Source organism: Galleria mellonella, unplaced genomic scaffold (assembly GCF_026898425.1).
Source record: "Galleria mellonella isolate WM207_F2 unplaced genomic scaffold, CSIRO_AGI_GalMel_v1 utg44, whole genome shotgun sequence".
NCBI classification, from domain to species: Eukaryota; Metazoa; Arthropoda; class Insecta; order Lepidoptera; family Pyralidae; genus Galleria; species Galleria mellonella.
In genome coordinates, this window is record NW_026442100.1 from 245,926 (window position 1) to 267,149 (window position 21,224).

Sequence of the window (21,224 nt, forward strand, 5' to 3'; positions counted from 1 at the left end):
TGTAATACCATTTATATTATCTATTGAAACCTGCATAATTATTACTGAACGCATTAGTTAGCGTCATTTAGTCAATAACTAAGCAACTTATATCATTGGTACATAAACATAAATTTGGTGTAGTCCTGACATAGAATAGGCCTTCCTTCCTTTCCCGAGGGTGTCGTAAGAGGCGATTAAAGGAGGGCGAGTGATGGGCAGCAGCGGCCTTCTTCAAACATCTCTAAAGTCTAATTGCAGTTACCAATCTACCTGTGACAACTACTGGAAAAACCACCTAAGGGCTTATGTTCAGCAGTGGACAGTTAAAAGCTTTATTATATAGAAAGCATCAAGATCAATATGAACATATATATATATATATATATATATATATATATATATATATATATATATATATATATATATATATATATATATATATATATATATATATATATATATATATATATATATATTCAATACAAATGTTTGTGTATACAAGGATCAAACCCGCAACAATTAGACACAATATGATACACTATTGAGGTGGGGGGGGGGAGAGAAAAAGGGATTGGTAATAATGGGATTAGTATTCCCATTGCTAGCAATACACCCTGGTCGACTTCCACGTAGTCTCCCCTGGAAACAATTGTGCTGAATGCTAGGTGTATTCATTACAATGGGCTAATTGACCTGCCTTTTCATCATCACCTATCGTCTGGTGCCCCGCCAGCGTATTCCGTTAGTTATTATTCCATTATAATCCATTTAAAACTACTGAGTTTGTCTAAGTCCTATTTTTTTTATTACGTTCCAGGTGGAAGCCATAGACATCGATGAGGGTGAGAACGCACGTATAACATACAGCATTTATCACGTATCTAATAACGGTGGCAACAAATTCACTATAGACCCTAACACAGGAGTTATATGTAAGTAGCACTGTTGTTTTCTCTCTCCTTTTCAAAGCAAGTATTCGCCTATTTCATGTTTTGTTATTGCATGTGTTGTTTTTTTTCTTTTTGCGTGCAATAAATTTAAAGTACACAAGATTTGAGAATAAGCAATACACAGCAATTTTGAGTCTCAGTTGCACGTCACCATCTTTGTACACTCAGTATTTCACATTTCTGTCTAATTTGAATATTAAAGCGAATTCTTTTCATAAAATTGATCACAAGGAAAATGTTACACGCATACTAACAGCAAAATTGAGTTTGAGGTTACACGCAATACTAAGTAGTACAAGTCTCAAGTTTTTTGCTTGTGACACTGCATATTTTTTATAAATGAACATAGCGAGATAAACGACAAAATAAAATAAAAAATTCGTTCAAAATTTGTATCGTTATGTTATTCTTTCAATTCAATTCAAATCAGCTGTTTTTAGATGTCTTTACCAGTATAGAATAGCCAATTGATTGAATTGTATTATAAATTATTTAAATTATATTATACGTGTATTCCAGCAAGCAGCGGCCGATTGCAAGCCGGCGAGCAGTATAGCGTGACAGTTCGAGCGACAGACGCCAAAGGCCTCAGTTCTCAAGGCATCGTGGAGTTATCCGTAGCCCCCGGTCCCAATACGCGCCCGCCACAGTTCTCCTCGAGGGATTATTACGCGCCTGTATCCGAAGGGGCTTCCATTAACTCTACTGTTACGACAGTCACTGTGAGTTGTTTAGATTCATATTTAGTGTAACATTTTTCGTCATACAATGATATGTCAATAAGTATTTATATTGCAATTTTAAAATTACAAAAGTAAATAATAATAATCTAAAAGAAACAATATTTGGATGTTAATTATATTAATGACTAGCGACCCGCAACGGCTTCGCACGGGTGCACATTACATCACATCACATTAGAAACCTCTAAAATTATCAGTGTTTCTTTACTATATTATGCACGTATTATACATATAAACCTTCCTATTGAATCACTCTATTTATTTAAAAAACTTCAAAATCCGTTGCGTAATTTTAAAGATTTAATCATACATAAGGACGGACAGACAGCGACAGCGACTTTGTTTTATACTATGTAGCGATATGTTAATACAAAATAATTTACTGTGTCCTCTTCAAAGTGATTTTCATTTAAATAATTTAAACAAACTAAAAATTAATAAAACAGATTATAATTAAAAACACGTCATAATTAATTTATTGATATCTAGCAGTAACACAAAACGAACAATAATTTTCCTATAGACTTTTATCTAAGAATGAGTATAACTATTGTTGATCAACTTCCCCAATTGATGGTTGAAAAATTAGAAAACAATACTTATAAAAGTTTAAAATTTCTTCAGTTGATTGCATGAAATAAATAAATGTAAATAAATATTTGAAAAAGTTTTAAACGCGAAATTGCTCAAGTATTTGTTATTATAAATTTGTCGAGAAGTTTGTTTGTTTGTTTGTTTGTTTTTTTAATAATATCAATATGTGTATTAAAGTTCCACTAAATGCCGACAATCATGAATATTAATATTTTATTTATCTATTATAATGTTCCTGTTTTTTTTTAGGATAATTTATAATCCAATATATACTTTCACATGGTCAATTTTAATTTTTCTTATAATAATATTTATTTATTTATAATATACATATTTTTGGCGAGCTTTACAGATTTACCAATGCACTCACCAAAAACTAAAAAATCGTACTTTTATTTCAGGCTAAAGACCCGGAAAACGAACCGGTTACTTATTCGATTGTATCTGGGAACGATTTGCGACAATTTGCGATTGGAGCGAATACTGGTATTATCACAGTGATACGGAGACTAGACAGAGAAGTTCTTACGAGATATCAACTGGTAACTATTTATATATATGTACACACTGTTTTTTTATACGTTGACTTTTATATTCATATGAACATGACAGAAAATGTATATAAAAGTTACAGCAATGTAATTATTTCATTCACTCTTTGAAAATGTCCAAGTACTTTTTATTTATACCATAACAAAAATTTATACAGGTTGAATAGACAGTTATACTGTTTTGGGCATCTTTACAAGATAAAATTTGTGTAACTACTTGTATTTAAAATTATATATGTTATAATATTATATAATTAGTGATATAGAATATATTAGAACCAAAGTTACGTAAAACGTGAAGCTCCGCCGTTGCCTGGTCAATGCGACTGAGCGACCATACAATTAATTTTTGACTGGAGTGGTACAATGAATTGAAAAAAGAAGAACTATTATCTGGGGACCACAATGATGTCTACTTAAACCAGACCATCAATAGCCCCTCGTCCCTTTAATAAAAATGCTTTCGAAATGTCACGCCCGAAAATTGAACCCAATTCCATCGGCTTCGAATCTTATCTACATGAATTAATGCAATATTTACTTTTCAGATTTGAAAAATAATATTTACAGATTATGTCAATAATATTTATAACGTGATTGCAGATGGTAAAAGCCGAAGATCCGGGCAAATTGGCGAGCACAGCGACTGTTAACATCAAGGTCACCGACATTAACGATAACAACCCGAAGTTTGACGAAGACTCTTATTTATTCCACGTGAAAGAAGGTACTCGACCAAAAGACTGGTTATTTTTTTTATTGATAGAAAATGGAATAGTACCCTGCCTGCGCTAAAGGGATACGCTGGCGGGGCACCAGTGAAGGGTGATCGATGAGGATTAAAACAGGCCAGTTAGCCCATCATGATGAATTCATCAGGAATTAATCATGAGAGTTTCCAGGGGGAACCGCGAGAAGGTCGACCTGGTTGGGTATAAAAGACCGGCTATTAGACTTATTAACGCTATCAAGCTTTATATACAGTCCTACCTATGTAATATGGCCTCTTATTACTATTACAATATTAGCTCTGGCTATAATCGACATTAAATAATTGCATAGCCTATATATATATATATATATATATATATATATATATATATATATATATATATATATATATATATATATATATATATATATATATATATATATATATATATATATATATATCAGGTTCGATGCCGCACAATATATATTAAGAATATTTATTGTGCTGCATCGAACCTGACACAATTGAAAGACGAGGTCATTTCTTTAACAGATGCAAAATTAAATTTATAGTTTATATTTTTTTGCCTGTGACATTACAAACTGTGCTCAAAAATATGTGTGGATTTATATATATACACATGCACATATATTCTTTGATCATGTCCCTATTTTGACCACAACTTGAAAAATGTATTAAAATCATTAGACCACCAATTCTGGGTCTGCCTTTTCGCTTGTTACCATCCTTTGGTGCCCAATCAGTTAAAAGACTTGTAACGATGTAAATAACATAAACTGCGGCTTATTTTCAGGATTATCGGGCGAGATCGTGGGCTACGTCCACGCCACTGATAGCGATGAAGGTGTCAACGCTATGATTACCTATAGCATACCATCGCATTTACCGTTCAGCATAGACAATGGAACCGGAATGATTACTACTAACACTGCATTGGATTACGAACAAACTAAAGTAAGTAGAATTTGAAATAATTTCTATATAAGTGGGTTTTCAAAACCGGCTTTTTTTGTAGGTGATGTAAACAACAGAATGCGGTATTAAAACATATATGTATTTATAATATAAAATATTCAGTTAAGTGAAAAAAAAAACCACAAGACATTTTATGAAAGATTTTTATGAAGATAGAACAAATTTAAAAACAATACATGTTCTAAAAAAGCTGAGTATCAACAGCCAGTATTAAAACTCCAATGGTAGGACTTGTTATTGGGTTTTGTTTATGCGTCTCAAAATGAGATTATTGCCGTTAATTTTGTGTGTGATTTTTTTTATACAACTTAGAATGGCAAACAAGCTGACGGCCCACCTGATGGAAAGTGGTAACCGTCGCCTATAAACATGAGCAGTATCATGGACATAACAGAGTATACTGTTACGCCCATGATACCCCCATGCCTCGGATGTTATTCCTCGGTACCCAGTAAATTCACGCCATATCCCACCCTTCAAACCGAAACGCAGCCATGCAAATACAACTGCTTCACGGTTGAAACACGAATGAGACAGAGGTACCCAAGCAATCGACTTTTGTGCAAAGTCTCTCGTATCTCTATTATGTCTATGGTACTGCTCATGTTTATAGGCGACGGTTACCACTTTCCATCAGGTGGGCCGTCAGCTTGTTTGCCATTCTAAGTTGTATAAAAAAAGTTTATTTGTTATTATTTTAATAGGTATAATAAATTATATTGCACATTCGCTACGTTCAGATCAATACTTGATTCAAAATCATTAAGTTGAATTTTTTTACTCACTAGGACATCCTATTGCGTGTACTTATAAAATATCTTAATATGCGCAGGAGTACGCATTCGTGGTGACTGCGACAGATGGCGCTATAGACAAACGTCTTGGTACTGCGTCGGTAGCGGTGCAGGTGCAAGATGTACCCGACGAGCTGCCTGTCTTCCCTCAGGACCATTACTCTGTCCACGTACCCGAAAATGCACCTAATTATCCGGTTGCTAAAGTTTACGTAAGTATTTTTGATTCATGATAACCTATACGGGTATGTTGTGACAGTTTCTCACAGCATAGGGCATATTAAGTAATATACGATCAAACATACAACCGTGTACGCTGCGTTGTAGATAGGCGCTTAACGCTAAATACAGACTAACAAATAACTCCGTCTACAGTCATAATATTTATTTATTTGAGTGTAAAAAACTGTAAGCTTTGCTATATTTTCTCCCAACGCGACAGTGACGAAGCGCATGTGCTGTTCGTTACGTACGAGTATGCTAACGTAAAATTACGTTGTAATTAATAATATAAGCTATAACTCTTATAATTTCTATTTGCGAAATGTTTTAAAAAAATGTATATACTTTGTATATTACAGGCAGAAGATCCTGATACGTTATCAGAAATAACCTACACTATAATGCTTGGCGACACTGATCTGTTCTCAATAGATCGCAAGACTGGTATGATCAGAACATTACGGCCTCTAGATAGAGAAGTGATGGCACGCCACGAGATATTAGTGGGCACGGAAGAGAATTCGGGAGAGGGACCCGGCGCTACTACTACAGTCGAGGTGCTTGTAGATGTGAGTATTGTTTGTCTATATAAATAAATACAATAAAGTAATCGTAGTGTAGTAGTGTCTGTGTTTAGCCCCTGTAGACAAGTGACAAGCGAATCCATCGATTGAATCGTAATCAGAAGTCTTTAAGTTGGAATGAGACATCCGACGTTGTTATCTCATTCTAACTCACGAATTCGCTAGCTATGTCGGTTCCATTAATGAATTCGCTTGCCACTTTCTTAGAGAACCAGATATTGTAATGTTTGTTCATTTGTTCTCTTATCCAAACTTGTAACTGTTTTTTTTTTATGGGTGAAAATGGAATGGTAACCCCGCTTGCGCTAACGGGATATGCTGGCGGAGCACCAGTGAAGGGTGATTGATGAGAATGAAAACAGGCCAGTTAGCCCATCATGATGAATTCATCAGGAATTAACCATGATAGTTTCCTGGGGGAACCGCGTGAAGGTCGACTTGGTTGGGAATATTGCTAGTAATGGGATTCTTAGTCTCCATTACTAACAATCCCTTTCCCCCCACTTGTAATTGTTTGGTCAAACATTATTGACTACTTCTCGAAACATCAGGTTTACAATTAAACAATTCTAAAATTTCAGGACAAAAATGATAACTCGCCTATATTCACATCAGTAGTCCGGCCCGTCACAGTGGAGGACTCTTCGTCCATCGGCACCCTCGTCCAGACCGTCCTCGCTGTAGATTCTGATGCTACCGCTCCCAACAACAGAGTACGCTACAAGCTAGTCGGCAGAGGCAAAGCATCAAAGTATTTCCACGTCGAACCTGATACCGGGGCACTCAGAGTTAGAGATGATTTGAGGAAGGAGACCGATAGCGAGTATACCGTAAGTATATAATAATAAGGTTCAAAATGTGATTTATTTTATTCTCAAATATAAGGGTTATTAACTTAATGAATAATTTCTTTCTTACAATTAAGAGTATGAAGGTTTTCGAGAGACTATTCATGTATCCATATTTGTCAATAGTTGACAATTTTCACCTAAATAGCGCCATCTGATTAAGAATTGAAGTCATATTGTTTTTTTGTTTCTATACGAAAAGTTGACGGCTATTACAAAATTTGTTTATGATTATCTCGTAGGAAACCCTTAACAGTTAAGTGATAAACGAACTACGTACTTAAAAAACCTTTCTCTTTCACAAATTTACTAATCGTTTTTTAAAATAGAAACCACAAAATTATAAGTTTTTAAGAATTCAAACCAGGTTCGCATTGAATTTTTTAATCGTAAAGAAATTAAAATATGGAAAGTTTATCTGAATGTAGATAGAGACGAACGTTTTTTATTACATTTCTTGCGCCAAATAGCCTCCTTTTCTTCTCTACTTAAAGGTTGTCTGTAAGTAATGTCTTGAGTCGCGATGGGATCGCATTTTGTATTTTATAAATGTAATTACACATTTTTTAAATTATTTGTTTGTTATTTCAAAGATTATCTAATAAACAAATATATATCTGTATAGAACATCTTAGTTTAAAGAATCTACAATTCAGAATAATATTACAGGTGGATGTACAAGCTTACGACCAAGGGGAGCCAGTGATGTCATCAGTTGCCAGCCTTACCATTTACGTCAGTCATTCAGCTACCGTTCCTCCTGATGTGAGTTTAACATTGTGCAATACACATACGAGTATAATACATTCTCTGCTTCACCATATCAGTCTTTAACTGTCCACTGCTGAACATAAACCCCTTTTGGGGTTTGCCGGTAGTTGTCATGCTTGGCAGGCTGATTGGAAGCCGTAGTGAGGTTTTGGAGATATTTTACGAGGAACGCTGCTGTCTATCCCTCGCCTTCCCTTAGTCGCCTCTTATGACACCCACGGGAAAGGAAGGGGTGATCTATTCTATGTCTATTTACTACATACGATCTCTCACATTGCATGGTTTCGTATAATATGTAGTTATTTATACATACTCCATTAATTTCATATATGTGTAATTCTTTTTCTTTCAAATGAGTGAATATTTGAAAGAAGAAAAAATATTTAGTATTCATGTTCATTACCTTCTATTTCTGCAACATGTATAATAGTCTGAATAAACGATTATGATAATTTTATATATTCAACGTTCGTATACAGTTGTGAAGTTTTGTATTATTTTTTTAGGTCGGCCTAGGGTTCGCTGACACTGTGTACACTGAACACGTAGCGGAGAACTCACGAAATGGCACATTAGTGAGAATATTGCCGGTCTTGAACAAGAAACAGCACTCTATGGATACTCCACTGAAGTGCATACTCACTGAGACATCGCAAAAAGGTATATTTAATCATAAAAAATATTACTAAATTATACTTCATTTACGAATAATATAATTTATTATATCTACTATTATATAGTAGATATAGCCGCTAGGTTAGCATGATAATGGCGTTACCATAATAATAGGACGTTGCTGGTTACCCAAAGCAAAACGTTTTTGGATGCGATGAGGATGAAGTGCAATCAAATAGCGTTATTTTTACAGCAGTATTATTCTGATATACAAATACATTTAAAATGCCAATAGGATACTACATCGCGCATGCAGGATATAAATAAAATATAAATAAATAAAAAAAGGCACCAGACACCAATCCAATCAATTACAATAATAATTGGTTGTTACTAGTTCGTATACATGACAACAACTTTTTCACACACGTTCATGAATTTCTAATAAACATATAATTATAAATTAGAATTGAAATATTAAGGTTTCCTCAGGGTCGGCAATGCACATAACATATGACACGTTTAGTGTTGCAGCTATAAAAAAAGTTTAAATTTTGTTCATTTCTAAAATATATTATTACTAGTGATTCAGCCCAACTTCGGCTTCGGGTAGATAGAATTTTAGAGAATAGTATATAGTTTATGTTACTCGCTGATAATATAGCTTTCTATAGGTGACGGAATTTTTAAAATCGGTTATGTAGTTTTTGAGTATATCAATTACAAATAATCAGACCTTTCCTCTTTATAATATTATAATTGTAAATTAAAATATTTACATTTAACCTTTTATGTTTCTCTATTTTATTGTAGGAGTTTTCTACGTCAATCTAACGTTGGAAAGAGACTGTGCTATCTACCTCAATACAAGTTCCTTAGACTACGAGACTCTCTCAGAGTACTCGTTAGAGGTCCAACTAGAGTCCATACAGGGTCTAATTAACCCCGACAGCAGTAAAGCGGTTATAAAGGTGCATGTTACGGATGCGAATGATAATGTGCCTACCTTCATATTCTCCGATCAGTCTACAATTTCGGCTGCAAAGGGGAAATATTTCGCTATTGTAACCAAAGATATGTTGTTGGGAACGAACGTATTGCAAGTAAAGGTAAGTTTTTTTTTATTTATAGCACAGGGAGTAAACGAGCATGCGGCTCGCCTGATTGTAAGTGGCTATTGCCACCCATGAGCAACCGCATCACCAGAGGCATTGCAGTCAGTGGCCTGAATTTACAGGGTACAGAGGAATAACACCTGAGTCCTCAGAAATGGCAACGCATGGGAGGTATCATGGGCGAAACAGTATACTACTCATGTCTATAGGCGACGGTTACCATTTTCCATCAGGTGGACCGTCAGCTTGTTTGTCATTCTAAGTTGTATATAAAAAAAAAATAGTGCTGTCGGCCTTTTCTTCTTTACCAATATTTAAATATTGTTCTTTACTGAAGTGTGACACCATAGATATTGTGTCAGTTTTATTTATTTAATTTTCAGAAACAATTGAACAATTTTCAATATTTCTAATTCATTTTATAAAAAGTGTGCTGAAAACTAATTAATATGTCAATCATAGAACATGTTACACATAAATCTAGCACTAACATTTTGCATATTTTTCATATTTTGCTTTTGAAGTTTTTTTTTTAAAGATTTTTAACATCTAATTTTTATTGATAGTTTAATAAACATAAAATGTTTACAATATTAATTAAATATAATATAAGATTCGTTAAAAATTATTTTAAACGAAAATAATTTTTATACTACTATAATTATTTCACAAATAATTATTATTATTGGGAAAATATATTTATTTCAATATTTATAGGCTAAGGACAAAGACAGCGGCGACTACGGCAAGCTCGAATACCATAAGAACTCGTGGACTAAAACCGCAGAGGAGTACTTCAGTCTAGACCCTGATACTGGTGTAATTAGTAACATCAAATCGTTCGAGAACGTTCCAAAGGATGTCCTACCATTCAAGTTCAGTGTGACTGCACGAGACAATCCCAATTCACCTCAAGATTATAATATTGCTAGAGCTTCTGTTGTGGTAAGTAGATATTTTTTTTAAATCTTACACAAATATATTACTATATATTATTCTATATACTATATATTATATACTAATATATTGTTACACGAGATCGCAAATCAGTCAGGCTCGTGCTCGCGTTACAGTCGCTCATGACTAAGGATCGTAAATTGTTTCCGTAACTAGTCGAGTCGTTTCGATTTAAGTTGAACTGGTAGTTACTACATCAAAACACTAGTAATATAATTAATACTTTTATTTTACATGATTATTATGTAAATTTTATTAAAAAATCGCGTGAAGTACGTCGCTGTTTAGTGAAACAAATGCGTTCGCTATGAGATGGAAGTTGTAAACCTCCAAATATATAATGCAGGCATCTGTTAGTTTGATAGGGTTAATTTAAAAACAAAATAAAAAAGAAGCGAATAAAATGATCTGCATATATCGTCATAGTCTTAGAATACTGACGGATATTTATATGTAATATTTGTCAGATCCGTCAGTATTCTACGACTATGACGATATTATCTTTAATCTAAGGAAATGATGACGAGTCTGTGAGAAGTTTATTTTATGTATTTTATGTACCTAATGTATATTTATAGAGCTATATGAAATTTATAGTATCCTTTACAAACTTTCATTTAAATTCTATGATTTTTTCAGATAAACCTTCTCCAAAAAGAAAACCAGTTAGTCGTGGAAGTATCAGATTTAAACCCTGACGCCATGCGACGACGGTCGCGTAGTCTACTAACCGCTATAGAAGAGAAGAGTGGTTTAGTTGCTGGCCTGGAGAAGTTAACTGCAAGGCATTATTTAGGGGAAAACGGGACATTGGAGAGTGATACGAGGGGAACTGATGTCTGGTTGTACCTGGTGGAGCCTGGAACTGGGGAGATATTGACGAGAGAATCTAAACCTGTAAAGAAGTAAGTTCAAATTGAATTTTCATTTTTTTTATATAATTTGGAATGCCAAATAAACTTGTATTTTCACTGCAACCGAAGTGCACTTCTCGCAAATTACTTAAATTTACACATGAGTTATTTAGGATAAAATAAAATAATATAAAAACTATTAACAATATATGTGGCCTGTGTGTACTTCACAATTACAGATTATATAATAAAGTTTCCATATTTAACTTGGTTAATTTGAATGCAATAAATAAGTTGAATTTAAAAATAATATGAAAACAATTTTATTAGAAGATTATATTAGAATATTTTTAAAACCAAACTTATTAGTTATTGGTCATCAAGTCAATCTATTTATCACCTACTCATATTGCTAAATGTGTCACAATAAAGTGAAACCTAATGAGTACTAAGTTCCATGCAATATTTTAGAGTTCAATACACCACTTTGTAGTTTATAATTTGATTTAATTTCTTAGGGCGATCGAGAACGGCGTTCGTAAAGCGGTAGCCGCTCGCTTGCAATCTCCAGTGAGCGAGGTTCGAGCGCCTCTCATACCGGCTGAGCCCCCGCGACGGCCGCATATTGCGGTCGCACCGTTGGCCTCAGCGCTTCCAGCTGCTTTAATAGCGCTGGCAGCGCTTGTTTTAGTCGCTGCCACTGCTGCTACAATATACATATGCGCATCGTGGAATAGGTGAGTTTGTTTCTACAGATTTTTTTTTTATAGTATGTATCAAACACAGACAAATTTAAAAATAAGCAAATAATAATTATTGCCAGTTCTCTAAGTTATCGAATTGGTTTGATTTATAGTTCTTACGTTATTGTCTTATTTTATTGTTTTAAATTAATTATAACTTATGTCTATCAACTATTCTTTTATGCAACTTAGAATGACAAACAAGCTGACGGTCCACCTGATGGAAAGTGGTAACCGACGCCTATAGACATGAGCAGTACCATGGACATAATAGAGTATTCTGTTTATTATTAATTCTTTTTTCCAATATGACGGGCACTAGTATAACAACTTGTATTTAATTAAGTTTCTTTTCATATAAATTGCGAGATCACAAGAATCGATTTAGTAAAAAAGTCAAATATGATTTTCATATCTAATTTTGTCCTATGTTTTTTTGAAAAGGCCTTATTCATATATATTGTCACTTTATCAAAGGTACAAGAAACATAAGGAGCAAGCGATACAACAGTACGGAACACTCAGTATGAGTATGGCGCCTCCGCGACCCCCGTCCGGGTATGAATCGAGTGAAGACGAACCCGCGCCGAGATACGAAACACAGGTATTATTAATTTATTCGCTTACTAGACAGACATATTCACATGAACATTACTATACGTGCTATTGCATGTTTCGGATGATAGTTCATTAAAACCATAGAAATATTACGTTCTTCCAAAAATTTTGGGTCATAAGAAAGTACCTATTTATTATAGTCATTACATTTCAACTCTAGAAATCTTATGTTGTCAAAATGTCAGCTGTCAAATGCACAACGCTACAATGTTCAGTATAATATTTAAATAATATAATGATATAATTTATAATGGGATTATGAGATATATTTGTATACCGTTGTGTTAAAAAAAATAATAAATTTTAACTATTTTTATTAAGGCGAATGTCTAATGTAAATATAGCATATTCTCTTTCCCTCTCCATTTCTCTTCTTCTCTTTCTGAATTATAAATAAATCAATCCAGTCGGTAGCTTTACATAAATTTTCTTTCCAGGTTCTCAATATGGCAGTTGACGACGCTGACTTGCAATTAGATTTCAGCGCTAATAATCATGCTTTCAACATACATAGCGTACAATATTTATCTAAAGATAATGGTCAGTATATTTTTTATAAATCAATTTTTATAGTTAAATCTATAAATATATTTATTGCAACAATTATTACAAACAAAGTGTGGTTTCTACTTCCTTTACTTGTCCGGGTCATATTGATTGTTTGGTACAAAAAGTCTATCTCCTTCTCTTTCCTAAACAAACGTAAAAAAAAAAAACGTAACAAACATTCATATTGAAAATACTAAGGACATACTAATGTCCATTATAAAAATACAAAAATGGCTGCCACAGCATCAATATATGTTTATCATATTTATGTGGTAGAGGCATTGTGCCGAATGTTCCATTGTCGAGAATGTACCCTTCGATTTGTCCAAATACAATGAATATTTGCCATACAATATTCAATTTTTAATAATACACATATAAGCAACAATATTATTATTAGAGACCTTTTAATCCTATTAATATTATCAAATATCAAAGTTTGTAAAGATATTTGGATGTTTTACTTGAACGGTTGAAACGATTTAAATGAAATTTCAAGTCTCGCTTGGCCACCTCTGTCCCATTCGTGTTTCTTCCGTGAAACAGTTGTGTTTGAATGGCTGTGTTTCAGTTTGAAGGGTGGGATATGGCAGTGAATTTACAGGGTACAGAGGAATAACACCTGAGTCCTCAGGAATGGCAACGCATGGGGGTTATCATAGGCGAAACAGTATAATTTGTTATGTCCATGGTACTGCTCATGTCTATAGGCGACGGTTACCGCTTTCCACCAGGTGGGCTGTTAGCTGTTTGCCATTCTAAGTTGTATACAAAAAAGAATACTTAATAGACTTATTTAACCGTTGAAAATGGCTACTAATTTTATAAAATTTTGCAAAAAAACAATGTAATCATTATCTTATTCATAATTGCGTTGTCATTTTATTTTATTTATTCGAATCGATTTAGTTTAAGAAACATGTACTTTAATATTAAATTCCCTTATAAACATGCAAATTTCATAGGTGAACGGAGCCCGACATTATCAGAAACGGCAACCACCGCTCGCGCGTCAAGCGTCAACGAAAACGGCGGTACATTGAACAACAGTAACTTCGACTCGATTGCGAATAACGCGACCATCGCACGCAACACACAAACACTGAATCGACGGGTGCCAAATAACCACGCATTGAACAACGCACTCGGCACGTTACCGCGTGTGAACAACAACAATGTAGGTGGCGGATTACTGGCCACGACACTCGGCAGGAAAATAAATGGCGGTAACAATCATAAAAAGAAATCTACGCAACCCATAATGGCGTATGATGAGATACCCGGATTGCAAAGGTAAATCACTTGTTTGTTCATTGTATACCCTTATTTAATTCAATATAATAATGTTGTATTTTCAAGGCACAATTTTAGAATATATCATTGCAAAATAAGGAAATCTCGAAATAAAATCATACCCATATAAACTTCTAGCAAACTTTGTGATATATATTCTATTACGGAGACATAATAATGCTAGTCAGTTACTAGTTAGAGTCATTATGAAGGCAGAATTTTGTCAGTACTGTTAAGGTTAATAGAAATATTATTAGAATATGAGAATTATACTCCAAGTAATTTGAGGTTTTAAGTTAAATGTATAAGTATCTTAAATAAAACATATGTTTATATAAGTTCAGAAATAAGAAGTATTCAATTATGTTTCTATTTTCTTAGATATGTATCATTAAAAGAAAAATAATAAAAAAATTCGAAAAGTATTTTGACAATCTGAAATATTTTCTTATTTATACAGCTGTGTTTTTCTTGGATCACATTTTTCGATTTGATTTAACGTTTTAGTTCGCTAGCAGAGCATTTTTTAAATAATCAATTAGAAACAATGGAAATTATTAAACCCTTTTTGGAAATTGATAGATAATTAAGATGATGCTATATGTGGGCGACAAAGGAAACCAGGAATGGAAATTAGAAATATATGTGTAATAGTCAAAGGAACTTAGAAGACTAGGGCCGTAAAGGAAAGCCAAAAGGAAACAATAGATATGCGTGTCAATTTCGAATTTGGTAAATAATAATAAATAGCTATAAATAATATATGTGGCCTGTACTCCACACTATACTTGAACAAGCCAAAATTATGAATGTTCTTAAGGGGATTCTTTCCTTTAAGATGGTATATCTTCATAAAATTAAGCCCAATTATTTGTACAGTTTCTCCACTGCTTCTATTATTATGCTTAGTACCGTTTAATATATAACTCTTAATGAAAATACGAGTATACACTGTTCTCGCTATGTAATTACGGAATACTTTATAAGGACATTGTTACGATACGAATGTTTGCAATAGGTCCCTTGCGTAATTTGTACATCAGTACCAATTAAGGCCCCTCTAGTCGTGCCACGATCAGAAGGAATTTCGTACACTGTCACTTTTGTACTATGAATTTGTACAACAATAAAAATCGCACTCGTCAACTGTCTTATATTAAAAATACATTTGAGTTTTTGTCAGTATCCGAGTTTGGTAAAGTTTCCAAGTTGGTTTTTATCAACCAAAGTAAGTCAAACTCTTCTCCATCCAGAGGTTACTTGGAAAATGTCGCTCATAGCAATAGGGCCGCATTATTTTCTCAGTGTAATATTTTCTTGTAAATGTTTGTTTGTAACAAATTTACTATTGTAATCTTTTGGAGGAAACAATAAAGAGTATCTATCTATTATAGTATAAACATCAATAACTCGTCAGAGATCGTGACATACTTAGACAATAAGAATTTTTAAATGGAAAATGTCTACAAAAAAATCGCAACGTTTTAAATTTTCATTTTTAATTACTAGTTTCTAGCTAGTCTCCCTAAAATAATTGTTACTAGCAAATAATTATTGTAACAAAAAACAAAAACACATTTCTTTATTACTACTATAACGTTAATTGTGAATTACCGATCCAGTAATCGTTTGCTGGCTCAATTCTGAAATAACATTTATTAAAATAATAATAATTAGTTTATTCATCTCCACAAATTACAGTGTATAAATTATTTACTTTATACAAAATAAAAGTATCGTAATTTGTGGGAGATCTGGAGCCTAAACTAAGTCGTAACTTGTATCTTAGACACCAGACAAAAGAAAAAAAAAGAAGACAGTATTTGTAATGAACTAATTTTAAAATTAAAACCATTTCTTTTACTAGAGAACTAGATATAAAATTAATTTCGTATCTGAATAGGATCAATGTACGAAATTCCTGCGAGCTTTAGTATCTACAAGGTACTAAGAAATTTCAATATATGGCTATGTAGCCGTAATTTGAAATTTACATTATAAAGTTTAGTCATTACACTGAAGTTGTATTGTTAATCTGGAGTATATATATACATATATTAATGTATTTTGATTGTTTATATCTTTACAGTACTTGGAGTTACCCTTTAGACATCGTATCAAGTAATTAATCTTTAGCATTGTTGATATCTTTATATTCATATAAGTTTGAATATTATTATTAATATACGAGATATATTAGTCAGATATTACCTACCATTTATACCAATACATACAATGTCAGCCGTTAATTCTCCACTGCTGAACATAAGTCTCCCATTATCGGGGGTTTTGACACTAGTTGCCATGCTTAGCAGGTGGATTGGCAACCGTTGTTAGGCTTTTGTGATGTTTAAAAAGAGACGGTGCTGTCCATTCCTCGACCTTCAAATTTCTTTAGTCGCCTCTTATGACACCTACGGGAAAGTAAGGGGTAGTCTAGTCTATGCCGGAACCGCACGGTGCAGAAGTACGTACGTGAAGTACCATATCCATGTAAAATTGGTCTGAATGTATTTAAAATAAATTTATTAGTTGTATAGGTATCCATAGTAGTTTCGCACCAGATGGCACAGTGTTATGTGTCTAGTGATATATATTATTTTATTAATAACAATTTTACTTTTTTTTTCAGAGCGTCGGATAACGATAATGTTACCTTTGGCAAAAGAAACTTTAGCAGTTACTCATATGACCAATCACCGGTGGAAACCACGACTGAGCTATAGTGTATAATATAACTTTTTAAAACTGTTCGCATGTGACATAGATCTTTTTTTTTTTCTCTTAAAGACTGTTCTACAGTGCGAGTGAAATAGTAGCTGTAAGATTCTCTTTTGAATCTATTTGTTTAAGCATCGAATTATTAATATTACGTCATCAAGAAGTGAATTCATCAATTCAATGAGTGAATCTCTATGCTGAGAGGAAATTTGTGAAAAACTAAAAGACTATTATGTGATAAAATAATATTCGTCCATAAACATTATAATGAAGTATATTTTTAATATAGCATAATATATTGTGTTCAACGAATTTTTAGATAATGATATTTTTGTACGTAACTGTATGTACTTAGCAAAGGCTAGTCTTTGGTATGATGGAATATTGTGCATAATACAAATGTAATTTAATCGTGTGTAAATAATGAAGGCAATTAATTTTTAGACTTGTTTAGGTACCTGAACCGTAAATGCGGGTACAAATCTTTGTAAAAATCATAATGTATTATTATACGGTGCCACCTCCCAAATAATAGGGTAATGGCAAGGCATTGATGTATATTCATAAAAGCATAATACCTCCGTACTTATTTCAACTATTGGTACGTTTTGTCGCTTTCTTTTGAATTGATTTTTTTTCTCAAAAGAAAGTGGCAGACTCTTTAATGAGAAAATGAGGTTTAACAGATATAAATGAATATTAAATTTTGGAGGTTTTCATTTTTACGTTCTTTCTTAGTTAAAGGTGGTGAAAATTTGCGGTAATCTACCGTCCATATAATGTTGGAAAAAATCTCGAGTGACAAACACAATGTAAGGCGACCACTTCCCTCGATTCTTTAAATGCGTCGTAGGTAGTAAACTAATGCAAGTGACTCTACCCGTTCCTTATGTTCATATATAGTGAGCTTTATGTCCAATAGTGGATACATTTAGGTTGAAATGATGATGTGCAGTGTAATTAATAATGATTGTGATTTGTCACATACGAGATTAAACTGAGATTTCTCATGGCATTCCATTTTATGTATTCTTGTATTTTTGTACGAATTTTGTGCCAGTTAAAATGTATATTAGGTATACAACTATGGGCTTATAGAAGCAATGAATAGAATGCTCATTTTTTAATTTGGTTTCGGTAAGTGTTTGTGCCAAAAGATTGTGAATATATTTTTTTTTTATTTCACGTATTTATTCGTGCGCACTAGAAAGTGTTACCTATGATTAATAATTGATCTGTATGATATTTGTAAATTTGAAATATACTTTTTTTTTAATTAAATATGAAATTCTTTTACATATTGTATTATAATTTTGTGGTATAAATTGTTAATACTTTTGTGGAATAAATTAATTTTTATTATCAAAACTCTTTAATTTATTTAATATAGTTATACGTACCTTAATACGGACTTATAAAAAAACACTCAAGTGTAACACTTTTTCTTCTTAAACACAAGGAACCCATATAGATAATGAAAACAGGTTTTTGTTTTCTTTACATAATAAAACCATATTTGAGTGAGTACAAATTTAATGATTCTAATTGCAAAATAGCATCCTTTGACGACAAATTAAAATTACCAAAAAAAAAAAACAAAACTTGAAACACAATAAGCTATTGACCTAAATTTTTATCTATTACATTACATGGGTATGTGGTTGAAAAAGTATAGTTTAAAAGAATATTCGGTTAAAAAGTTCTTTCACTATCATTTTCAATTCTTAGACGCAGTTAACCTTTCCACTTCATTAATACTCTATTAAATGCATGCTGTTGCAAAATATTTGTTTATGATGGTGCAGTTGGTTTCATAAACTATAATAATAAATGAAACTTGTGTACACGTGTCGTTTTTATTTACACGTGTTATACTTATTTACACGACGCTATACATAGGTATATATAGACAAAAGCAAACGATGGCATATTTCTCATAACTAATGAGTTAAGTTTTAGAAATGCAAATTTGTTATATAAATTCAGTAATTACACGCTTCTATAAATAACAGTAAGTACGTACATTCATGTTAAAATTAATGTTTTTATATAACTACTAGCTGACTCGGCAAACGTTGTTTTACCATATACATTATTTCGAGAACTATACATGAAAATTTATCCTGAGAAGGTATATTGTTAGCAATGGAAGTGACTTCCCCAATACTAACAATCCCTTCCCTCCAGTCTGGACATTGGACATTGATGGCAGGAAAGAGGTCATCACCAATATCGACATCACCCATACCAGTCAGATATCTAAACTCGTTACTATCGGGTTCTTTATTTTGATATAATATATTAGTTTACCGATATTATTTAAAATATCCGTCATTCAATACTTTATTTTTCCTGTCATTGATTTTTATAATAAAAATATTTTACTAATATTATAAAATGAGTAACTGTCTGTACATGGGAGATATTAAAAAAAAACATACATAAGGGATTTTAATAGGAGCAATAGAAAAAGCGTGGCATTAACTAGCGAAACCTTTCTATTCTATTCCATTTCTCTGTCTATTTGATTGATTTTCCTACTTCTTAAATCCACGTTATTATTAAATGGATGAAGTGATTCAAACAATAAGAGTGGTATATAATAGACAATTATTATCTGTGTGGAGGTATATGCAAAGTTTATTGGGGCGCTAATTGGAGTCATCTCCAGGCTTCATTTTTCGGTGGGCTTGTGACGTGTTTACCTTATTTTCTTTATTATAATATCGTGTTTCACCATTGGTTATCGATTCTTCTAGATATACCATCTGGCCCATAGTCATTTTAGCTTGCGTATGTAGTTATTTCGAATGCTCTGGTTTTCCTGGGAATATCCTTGTAATATATGTAATCTCTACCTGCAATTTAATAAATACATAACGAAGAAAACATTTCAACTTCAATAACGTTATTTTCTTTTATATTCTGAAGTAGAATGATGTAATTTGAACGAGGCATATTAACCAGAACGACGCTGCAGTCTGCTTTGTATAGGTACCATAAAAGGAACACTCTAGAAATATTTTCGGCCACTCGTATTCAACAATCCCGCTGCCGTGCATTTTTAAATTTAATATCTCTTTGTACCGCACTCCCTTGTGAGTGTTACATCGTAGAAAATTACAAGAACGTCGGAAAATATAAATTTCTACGTTACCAGTTCCATTCGTAGTGTACCGTTGGGAAAATGTGGTTGCCGTGTCGGCGACGATGTTAGGATAGAAAAAAGTCGAAAACGAAATATTCCATTCAATCACGATGATAATTTGAACCATAGAACTCTTAAAGATCAGTATTTTATAAATTTTATTTAGTGTAGGATTTTATTTAGCAAAAAATATATATATATCATTTTTTATCTATTATAAAAAGAATTCATTTAATCTGTTAACTGTTCACTGTTGAACATAAACCTTCCCCATAATGGACGTTCGCCAGTAGTTGCCACCCTTAGTAGGCGGATTGGCAACCGCAGTTAGGCTTTTAGAGATGTTTAAAAATATTTATTATAATATAATTATTAAAGGTTTAAAAATTAAAGGTTTAAAATTGACGAAGGTATTGCGTGAAATCCTAAGTACTTATAAATTTTATAATGAATTAGTTTGTTACATTTTGGCGTCTTTTGCGGTTAAATCAATCACAATAAAGTTTGGTATACTATATAGGATGAAGAAGAACATAGGCCACTGTTTATCCTGACCACGTAGACGAAGTCACATTTAAGAACTAGTATAAAATAATAGTCGTTTATGCCGTGTGGTCCTAGTATAGAATGAACCATCCTTTCCTTTCCTGTGGGTGTCGTAAGAAGTGATTATGGGAATTTAATGATCGAAATTTAGGCTGCAGCGTCCCTCGTTAGACATCATCGAGGCCTTACTGCAGTTGCTAATCCGCCAGCCAAGCATGACAACTACTTGTAAAAACCCCATTATATGGCTAATATGATGGTGATGATGGTGATAAAATAACGGTAAGTTTATTTTCTGATACCTGTAAATTTATAGAA

At 32.8% G+C, this 21,224-nt stretch overlaps 1 protein-coding gene across 2 annotated transcripts in view; it reads left to right on the forward strand.

Annotated features, from left to right (window-relative positions):
• Positions 1 to 18,565, forward strand: part of LOC113518806 (cadherin-99C) — a 169,658-nt gene extending 151,093 nt beyond the window's left edge. For both annotated transcript variants that reach the window (XM_031914458.2, XM_031914496.2), the window contains exons 14-31: positions 800 to 914; positions 1,452 to 1,654; positions 2,671 to 2,811; positions 3,424 to 3,547; positions 4,347 to 4,507; positions 5,361 to 5,534; positions 5,904 to 6,113; positions 6,710 to 6,958; positions 7,646 to 7,741; positions 8,254 to 8,407; positions 9,176 to 9,471; positions 10,195 to 10,422; positions 11,074 to 11,339; positions 11,807 to 12,025; positions 12,509 to 12,635; positions 13,087 to 13,189; positions 14,164 to 14,491; positions 17,124 to 18,565. In XM_031914458.2, coding sequence (XP_031770318.2) covers positions 800 to 914; positions 1,452 to 1,654; positions 2,671 to 2,811; positions 3,424 to 3,547; positions 4,347 to 4,507; positions 5,361 to 5,534; positions 5,904 to 6,113; positions 6,710 to 6,958; positions 7,646 to 7,741; positions 8,254 to 8,407; positions 9,176 to 9,471; positions 10,195 to 10,422; positions 11,074 to 11,339; positions 11,807 to 12,025; positions 12,509 to 12,635; positions 13,087 to 13,189; positions 14,164 to 14,491; positions 17,124 to 17,217 — 3,288 coding nt within the window. In that variant the 3' untranslated portion in view covers positions 17,218 to 18,565. The remainder of the gene's footprint in view (positions 1 to 799; positions 915 to 1,451; positions 1,655 to 2,670; positions 2,812 to 3,423; positions 3,548 to 4,346; positions 4,508 to 5,360; positions 5,535 to 5,903; positions 6,114 to 6,709; positions 6,959 to 7,645; positions 7,742 to 8,253; positions 8,408 to 9,175; positions 9,472 to 10,194; positions 10,423 to 11,073; positions 11,340 to 11,806; positions 12,026 to 12,508; positions 12,636 to 13,086; positions 13,190 to 14,163; positions 14,492 to 17,123) is intronic.
• Positions 18,566 to 21,224: the final 2,659 nt, after the last annotated feature.